The 9391-nt window shown below is 35.9% G+C and overlaps 2 protein-coding genes across 2 annotated transcripts; one reads left to right on the top strand and one right to left on the bottom strand.

Annotated features, from left to right (window-relative positions):
• Positions 1–1083: 1083 nt before the first annotated feature.
• On the top strand, positions 1084–7616 carry LOC112525294 (kinesin-like protein NACK1). Its single transcript, XM_025135366.1, has 14 exons — positions 1084–1324; positions 1420–1509; positions 1589–1689; positions 1839–1955; positions 2043–2124; positions 2220–2287; positions 2395–2454; positions 2550–2674; positions 3822–4020; positions 4135–4245; positions 4347–4439; positions 4933–5865; positions 6214–6539; positions 7156–7616. The coding sequence occupies exons 1-14, from the start codon at positions 1084–1086 to the stop codon at positions 7481–7483; spliced, it is 2874 nt and encodes a 957-aa protein (XP_024991134.1). The 3' UTR covers positions 7484–7616.
• Positions 7617–8295: 679 nt separating this feature from the next.
• LOC112525989 (non-specific lipid-transfer protein 2) lies at positions 8296–8796 on the bottom strand. The gene has a single exon (XM_025136330.1). The coding sequence runs from the start codon at positions 8762–8764 to the stop codon at positions 8459–8461; it is 306 nt and encodes a 101-aa protein (XP_024992098.1). The 5' UTR covers positions 8765–8796; the 3' UTR covers positions 8296–8458.
• Positions 8797–9391: the final 595 nt, after the last annotated feature.

Genomic DNA, 9391 nt, shown 5'->3' with positions numbered 1-9391 from the left:
GAACTATATTGGATTCTATTCCATATATAGATAGATGAATTTCATAGAGAAGATCTGTGATTTTTTGCTCAGTCGGCGTAGAAATACGAAAAGTCAGTTGAAATTTGTGGAAATCCGATAGTGATGATTTGAAAATTTAGAAAACAATCTGTCTTCGTTTTTTATTTGTAGATGTGCTAGTTTGAGGTTCTTTTTTGCTATTAGTAACTGTTTTACCAGGATTTTCTAAGGTTTATGCTAGTAATGCAATTTGTTTTTTTTTTTTTTTTGGTGATGAACTGAGATCGACACTAAATGCATAAGGGAAATGACAGATTGATTGAAATGAGAATTTGCGTAGTGAAAAATTGAATATCTGTGATCCATTTTACTTCACGATTTGTGGACTGGTTTGGCTGCAAGTGTACATTGGCTTAATAAATACTTGAGGTGATACTATTCTCTTCGAAAACAATTGGAAGTGATAATCAGAATATTCTGTAAATTTCATATATATGTAAACCTTTCCTTTGCTGTGGGAAGTGATTTATCATCTCAAATGAACTTTTCTTTAGCCCAGTTTGAATGCATATTACAAGCAAAATTTACACTTTTGGAATGTTTTTTGGCATTATATTTGCCCAATAATATAGTTAACAAGTGTATTGAGCTTTATAGTTCATTTCGTTGATTTGAACTGGTCTTTAATGATCTCTTCTAGCTGAGCTGATAAACAGCAAAATAGTTTATCTGAAATGAGAATTTCGGTTGTGGACTTGACCAATTAAGAAAACATGCTGTAATCAATATATTGTTGACCTGTGAGCTAAATTTTTTACCTCAATTTATGCAAAGCTATACATGGAAGTGACATTATACATAACCCAATATTACTACCTTAAATCATGTTTTCTGCAGTCTTAGAATTGTTCTTTTGGCATTATATTAATTCCCGAATTTTAGTGTGTTCTTTGTCTTTACGAGTTTTATTTGCAATTAATTACGCACTAATCACTGATTTATCAACAGTATAAGCAATTGGATAGGACAAGAGCAAACCAGGAAGGGCAAGATCATCTTTTGCCTAAAAGTGATATAATCAAGATGACAGTAAGGAGTATTCCTGGTACACCGGCTTCAAAAATTGAAAGAACACCAATTTCAACACCTGGAGGGTCAAGAGTCCGGGAAGAGAAAATCGTTGTAACAGTAAGGGTGAGACCTTTAAACAAAAGGGAACAATTGGCCAAAGACACTGTATCCTGGGAATGCATTGATGATCATTCAATTGTATATAAACCACTCCCTCAAGAGCGTGTAGCTCAACCAGCTTCCTTTACATTTGGTATGCATCAGATGCTGATTTATGAACTTATTATTAATCATCAGGTTTGATTTTATTTTATTTGTAAGCAAATGAAAACATTCCTGTTCTTGCAGATAAAGTCTTTGGCCCTGCAACAATAACAGAAACTGTCTATGAGAAAGGAGTGAAGACCGTTGCTTTATCTGCTCTAATGGGCATCAATGGTACCTACTATATTTATTAATGGTGAACTTTTGTTTTCACTTATATCTGTTTTATGTATTTCATCTCCTTGTTCTGTAGCAACCATATTTGCATATGGTCAAACAAGTAGTGGGAAGACCTATACCATGCGAGGAATCACAGAAAAAGCTGTCAATGATATTTACCAGCACATAATGCATGTAAGTTATAATAAGAGACAGATATCTTAATAGCTATCTTTCTCTCATGTCCAAGCTGTATTGCCCAGTGCAAGTACTTTAACATAAAGGTCTTGCTTTGTATATTGAGCAGTATTGGTGTGTTCTTTACTTATTTGACATTATCACAGACTCCAGAAAGGGACTTCAGAATAAAAATATCAGGCTTAGAGATCTACAATGAAAATGTAAGGGACTTGCTGAATTCGGAATCTGGACGCAGTCTCAAGCTTTTAGATGATCCAGAGGTAGTATATAAAATAACATCTTTCATCCATGTAAACTCAGTTTTGCTCCTGTCTTTACCTAAGTTGCTAACCCATTTCCAAATGTAGAAAGGAACAGTAGTTGAGAAGTTAGTGGAGGAAACAGCAACTGATGATCAACATTTAAGAAATTTAATCAGCATTTGTGAAGGTAAGCATTTGAAGCTGTAGCCCCACAAAACCGAAAATTTCAGGATTTTTTAGTAAGTTGTGCTTACGGTTTATTTTCTTTTGTATGCTATGCAGCTCAAAGACAAGTTGGTGAAACTGCTCTGAATGATACTAGTTCCAGATCACACCAGATAATAAGACTGGTAAGTAAATGAATTTATCAAAACCGATTGTTATTTGCTGCATTTCTTATGCATATGTATGATGAAAGCATGAGGATTCATTAGAAACACTTTATCTAATGATGCAGACAATTGAAAGTACACTCCGGGAGACTTCAGACTGCGTGAGGTCCTTTGTCTCAAGCCTGGTACATTTTGACACTAGCTTTTGAGCATATTTATTAATCAACAATTAAAAACAAGATAGACCAAAACTCTAATTAGCAACTGCAATTTTGTGCAGAACTTTGTAGATTTAGCTGGAAGTGAGAGAGCATCACAGACAAATGCTGATGGTGCCAGGCTCAGGGAAGGCTGCCATATCAACCTTAGCTTGATGACTCTAACAACTGTGATTAGGAAGCTGAGGTCAGTCATCCGTAGGGTTAGTTTGATTATTGAAATTTGAAATGTCATCTCTTATCATTTAGTTTGTCGTTTGTCCAATTCCTATAGCAGTATAGATTCTTTCTCGTTGAAGCTTAATCGGGTTTATAGGACTTAAGTTTATAGGACCAAACAATTATGCGTCTTATATGACTCTAACAACTGTGATTAGGAAGCTGAGGTCAGTCAACCGTAGAGTTAGTTTGATTATTGAAATTTGAAATGTCATCTCTTATCATTTTTTAGTTTGTCGTTTGTCCAATTCCTATAGCAGTATAGACTCTTTCTCGTTGAAGCTTAATCTGGTTTATAGGGCACCACAATTATAGGACTTAAGTTTATAGGACCAAACAATTATGCGTCTTGTAGAAAAAGAGTTATAAGTTTAATTTTGAAATAAAAAATCAACAGGATGTTTGATTTTAAAAGACCGCTCTTAAAAAACTTGTTAAGACACCTAAAAGCGTCCTATCAACTCATTTGCAACGCTTTATTATAGGACACACAATTGAATGGTCATTTTCTATAAAGTAGTCTATTAGAACCCTAGACATTCAATTCTAACGATGAACCACTTCAATGCGAATTATGTCTCAAATAATGGATGTATCAATCTATACATGTTTTTGGTCACACGTGACTTAACGCTTGAAGCTTCACAATAACAAAATCGGGTTTATAGGACATCACAATTATAGGATATCACAATTATAAGACTTAAGTTTATAGGACCAAACAATTACACGTCTTGTAGAAAAAGCATTGCAATACGTTAAATTTTAAAATAAAAAATCAACAGGATGTTTAATTTTAGAAGACCACTCTAAAACACTTGTTAAGGAACCCAAAAGCAGCTTATAAATTTATATAGAACACACAATTGAATGGTCGTTTTTTGTGAAGTAGTCTATTAGGAGCTTAGACATTTTTGGTTATATTGACCCGATTTTGTTATAGTTGTTGCTGCAAATGCATTCAATTCTAATGATGAACCACTTCAATGTGCATTAGGTCTTAAAATAATGGATATATCAATTTATGCATTATTTTGGTCGCACGTGACTTAACGCTTGTATGCATTAGGTCTCATTAGTTTGATCACATGTGACTTAACTCTTATTTCTTGCAGTGTTGGAAAGCGAAGTGGTCATATACCATACAGGGACTCTAAGCTCACTCGGATACTACAACACTCGCTAGGTGGTAATGCCCGTACTGCCATCATATGCACTTTGAGCCCAGCTTCTAGCCATGTCGAACAATCCAGGAATACTCTTTTCTTTGCTACCCGAGCAAAGGAAGTAACAAATAATGCCCAAGTTAACATGGTACACCTCTTAATTCATCCAAATTCATTACCTCCTTGTTTTTATATGCTTGTAACTTATGTTTTCAATGGCACATGCTTAAGCTGTTGGCTTATGGTTGAAAACTTTGATCAGGTTGTTTCAGACAAACAATTGGTTAAGCATTTGCAGAAGGAAGTTTCCAGGCTGGAAGCTGAGTTGCGGACTCCCGATCCATCAAATGAAAAAGATTCTAAAATTCGTCAGGTATATATGAAATAGAAATACCATCCGTTAAATTAAACTAAGACTTTGCTTATGTAACTGGATTGATCTTCAAATATTCATTTTGTTTTAACATCCTTTAGATGGAAATGGAAATCGAGGAATTGAGGAGACAGAGAGATCTTGCACAGTCAGAGGTCGATGAGTTACGTCGTAAACTTCAAGAAGAACCAAAGGTCTCCTTTTTGTCATTTGATTACAGCAAATTGCATGAAAAAACAACATGCTTTATTCCATTTCTTATTTTATGTAACGTACTTGAAAACCTTTATTTGGTACCTCATATGTTGTTAAACCATGACATCAACCATTCTGTTATAACAAATTTAGAGGCTACATGTCCGGTTGAGATCTCTAATAGATGTATGGTCAAGATCTAGTTTAGTAGTACCTTCCATTTATTAATAAGGCCACTGTAATATAACCATTTTAAATCAATGAAATATAAATCTATTTCCTCAACTCTGTAGACGTGACTTAAAACATTTTGTTACCTAGTTTCCATATGTGAATACATGAAAATGCAACGTACTTCCAAAACCTGGTATTCTTTTTTTTGTACGGTATATAAAATAAAAATTAGATCAAAGTACGTTGAATTTACATTTAGTATGCCCTTGATTATGTAGTTCGAGGTCATTTCTAATCGACCTATTTTAATCATCACAGATATTAAAGCCACAAGAATCTCTAGTTCCATTGGCAAAGAAATGTCTCTCATTCTCCGGGACATTACCATCAGTCCTTGAAGGCAAGGAACCAACCCGTTTTGAAAGAACAAGAAACACAACGGTTAGGCAGAGTATGCGGCAATCTTCAACTGCTCCATTCACACTCATGCACGAAATTAGGAAACTCGAACACCTCCAGGAGCAACTTGGTGAAGAAGCAAATCGAGCACTAGAAGTGCTCCAAAAGGAGGTAGCTTGTCATAGACAAGGTAACCAAGATGCTGCAGAAACCATCGCTAAATTGCAGGCGGAGATACGGGACATGTGTTCAGTCCGGCCAACACCAAAAGACGTTGATGTTGAAAATATGGTCCCTGTTAACAAAAGCGTTAGTGCTAACCTCAAAGAAGAAATAACCAGACTTCATTCTCAAGGAAGCAACATTGCGAACCTTGAAGAACAGCTGGAAAATGTTCAAAAGTCGATTGACAAATTGATAATGTCACTTCCAAGTAACAATGATCAACAAGATGAAGCACCAGTGAAGGCCAAAAACTCGAAGAAGAAAAAGTCTCCTTTGACTTCAAGCAATGCTATCAACAAGCCAAACTTTATAAGATCTCCATGCTCGCCTTTGTCATCTACTCGGCAAGTATGTGATACAGAAACTGAAAATAGAGTCCCTGAAAATGATGAAACTGTCCCTAGTAACACACAGAAAGAAACTCCTTTAAAGGGTGAGGAAGGTGGAGATGTGTCATCAAAGGAAGGTACTCCACATCGACGTTCAAGTTCTGTTAACATGAGGAAGATGCAGAAAATGTTTCAAAATGCAGCAGAAGAGAATGTAAGAAGCATTAGAACATATGTAACAGAGTTAAAAGAACGTGTAGCCAAGCTGCAATACCAAAAGCAGCTACTTGTTTGTCAGGTAATATGCTGTGATTCTCGTATGTTTTGTTCGTATCTATTCTAGAGAAGTTCAGAAACACCCGACGGACTTTCCGATTATAGCGGTTTCTAGACAATTTATTTGAACAAATAAATTGCTGGACTTTCTAAAACCGATTAATTCTCAAAGCATGAAATCCCGTTGTTGACTCTCTTCAGACTTTTCCGTGATGTTACCACATTAACCGGTTTTATAGGTCAAAAGAATTAAATTTAATCGGTTTTAGAAAGTCAACAAAACTATGTGTTAAATAATATTGTCCAGGACTTGATCCAACTTTAATTAGCATAATTTTGATCATCAAATTATGTATATTCTTGTACACAGGTGCTTGAGCTAGAAGCTAATGAAGCAGCTGGATATGATCTGGAGAATGATGAGAACACAGCAGATATAGCAGAGGAGTCCCCAGTTCCATGGCATGTAACATTTAGGGAGCAAAGGCAGAAGATAATAGAGTTATGGGATGTTTGTTTTGTGTCGATTATCCATAGAACCCAGTTCTATATGTTGTTTAAAGGAGACCCTGCTGATGAAATATACATGGAAGTTGAGCTTAGACGACTCAATTGGCTACAACAACATTTAGCTGAACATGGCAATGCAACCCCATCCCGTGGTGCAGAAGAGCCCACAATCTCCATATCATCAAGGTTTTCTTCTCCCCTAATTACTTCTTATTTTCAGGATCTTCTCCAAATCCTTTTATTGTAATTTGGAATATTAAACGAGCCATATGGTACGTTTGGACGGATGGAACAAAGTCTTGCTGCCCCAGATTTGGTGGACTTAGACCGGTGGAACATGATATAACCTTGGCTCAGGGGTATCCGGGTTACCTGTAAAGTCTAACCTTGGTGTGGAGTATGGAGCTATGTCGACTTAGTACGTCTCGGCTATCTCCCAACTTTCACTTCACTGTCGAGAAACGAAAGAAGACTTCCATCTCCAAGTTTAACTCATAACAATTTTCGCATTGAACCCACAAATGCCTGTATTTTTGAGCGAGTATTTGCCTTGTATAAATATATTATTTCAAAAAAGAATTAAAACCCAAAAATGTTGCATAATTCCCGTATGTGTACCAAACGCACCCGAGATGTGGTAAACCTAGACTTTGATACCATATATTAGGATATGTAAACCCCTTTTTTAGTTTTCTTTTACTTATATATCAGGCCTGTGTCTAACTGATATGGGAATTCAACAATCGAGTTGATAATGTGTGATGGTAGCATTATTAAGCCTACTTCATTATCTGTTTTGCAGTCTTAAATCACTGAAGCGCGAACGTGAGTTCCTAGCAAAGCGGTTAACAACACGTTTAACAACCGAGGAGCGAGAATTGTTGTACATGAAATGGGATGTTCCATTGGAGGGAAAGCAAAGAAGGATTCAATTCATAAGCAAACTGTGGACCAATCCTCAAGACTCTGCCCATGTACAAGAAAGTGCTGAGATTGTTGCAAAGCTGGTCGGTTTTCGTGAAGGTGGGAACTTGTCTAAAGAAATGTTTGAGCTCAACTTTGTGCTTCCATCTGATAACAGACCTTGGATCATGGGATGGAACCCGATCTCTAACCTCCTTAATTTGTGAGAGCCAAAGGCACAAAGTTATTCTTTATTTGCAAGTAAGAATGCATTCATTCTTAATTACTTTCTTTTGAATGTACATGATGAATCTTTACTGTTCTTCTTCTTCCTTCCATTATTTATGGTCCGGAAAATGCATCTCTTTTAGTTCTAAATAAACTGTTCGTTTAGATTTATATAATTCTTCTTCTTTCTGGTTAAGATTCTCGATCATCAAAATAATCGTAATACAAACAGGTTAGCAAAATGACATGATAAGATTGTTGGTAAACAGCATCATCTTTGGCCAGATCAGCGTCCTGCTATAAGTGATTAGTAAACGACCCTTTAATCCTAACTTCATGTTTGCTAAATATTAACTGATACATGGAATTATACTTCCTCTGAAACTGGAGTTTCTTTTTCATCTGGCAAACTGGTAACCCCAAGAGTTTAACATATTGTTGGGTAGGATTGGAGCTTGTGTCTCATCATTCTTATGGTTCATAATAACATGGCTCTTAAGAAAACTCATTTAAGATGATTTAACTAAATGACCTCTTAGCTTGAAGCCCATAATAGCATCTCCAACTGATACTCATTTAAGATGATTTATTAAAGTAATTACATCTAACTCCAACCGTGACTCTATTTTGGAGATTCTAACCTTAATTATATATTATTTCTCTTTATAAGCATTTATTTTTAATCCATTTTATTGGTAGGAATAATTGCCATGATCATCCACCACAACCGGACAACACAAATCGTGTTCTTCCGATATAGATCACTCGTCAACTAGACTGAAATCGACAAAATGGTAACATTATTTTATTAAGTTAATAGAAACCACCAAGTTCATAAAGAAGACTGAACAGTCATGATACAACAATGGAGAGATGAAAAAGAGAAATCACTTTATTTGTAGTAATAACTTCATATAGGAAGGGGACACTATCCTTCTCTTTTAACACATGATCATGTGTGTATGTTAATTGATTCAACACCTAGGAATAGGGACCCTGCAAATCTTGGCAACTTTCTTGGCATTAGGGGAAGTAACATACCCCCTTAAGCTTGGGTTCTTTATGTACTTGCAAAGGCATGGCCTCTGTTGTTTAATCCTAGTGCAACACAACTTTGACGGTGGGGATGAAGACGAGATGGCCTTTGCACATGGCGCTAGCTGAGTAGGGGCACACGTAACTGCCATCGTCACGTGTGACTCGGCTAAGAGCAGCAGCAGTACTGCTGCTTGTACTGCTGCTACTGCTGCTCTTACTGTAATGTATGATGTTGCAGTCATCTTCAACTCAAACTAAGTTTGGTTGGTTTTGGGGGTGTGTAAGTGAGGTAATGGAGAGAAAGAAAAATACTTGGTGGGTTGGGGGGGGGTTTGTTTGCATTTTGGGATTGGTCTCTCTGATCTCTATTTATAAGGAAAAATTTGTCATGAAGTAACAGAGAACTTGGACTCATAATTATGCATTTCATGACGTTTTATTCTCTATTCCTCTTGATCTTTTTACGTGATGAGTAGTTTATGAATAGCGAACAGATGAAACTTACGAACTTGAACTCGATTTAAAGCAAGAGAGTCTTTAGTTAGATATCAGTTCTATGGAGTTTTTTTTTTCTTTTCATATTAGCAAGTTTGACGCTTTTCATTTGTTTATCGGTTGATTTTACGAAATTCTAACGTGATACGGGTGCTTGAATTTTTTTTTTATAATTGAGTAGATATACAAGTTTATTCAACTTTTGTTATAGGGTATGATAACTTCGAACAAAGAAGATACCATTCTTCATTTATTGAATCTTATAAATTTAATCAGTTAAATTCAACCTCGTTTCCTTCTCACTAATACAATCTTGTGGCCTTTTAAACATGAAAAAAAAAACTATTCGGTTTGAATGGAAAATAGCATTTGTT

This window comes from Cynara cardunculus (assembly GCF_001531365.2).
Source record: "Cynara cardunculus var. scolymus isolate 2C chromosome LG 13, CcrdV1, whole genome shotgun sequence".
Taxonomy (NCBI): Eukaryota; Viridiplantae; Streptophyta; class Magnoliopsida; order Asterales; family Asteraceae; genus Cynara; species Cynara cardunculus.
Note: the sequence above shows the minus strand (reverse complement) of the source record. Positions and strands in the feature narration are given on the sequence as shown.

What these genes read in the sequence shown, in the direction of transcription:
- LOC112525989 (XM_025136330.1), bottom strand. Translation starts at nt 8,764, where the DNA reads ATGACTGCAACATCATACATTACAGTAAGAGCAGCAGTAGCAGCAGTA.
- LOC112525294 (XM_025135366.1), top strand. Translation starts at nt 1,084, where the DNA reads ATGACAGTAAGGAGTATTCCTGGTACACCGGCTTCAAAAATTGAAAGA. An exon ending in TTTACCAGCACATAATGCAT is followed by an intron (nt 1,690 to 1,838) that starts GTAAGTTATAAT and finishes ACATTATCACAG; the next exon opens with ACTCCAGAAAGGGACTTCAG. An exon ending in TTTAATCAGCATTTGTGAAG is followed by an intron (nt 2,125 to 2,219) that starts GTAAGCATTTGA and finishes TATGCTATGCAG; the next exon opens with CTCAAAGACAAGTTGGTGAA.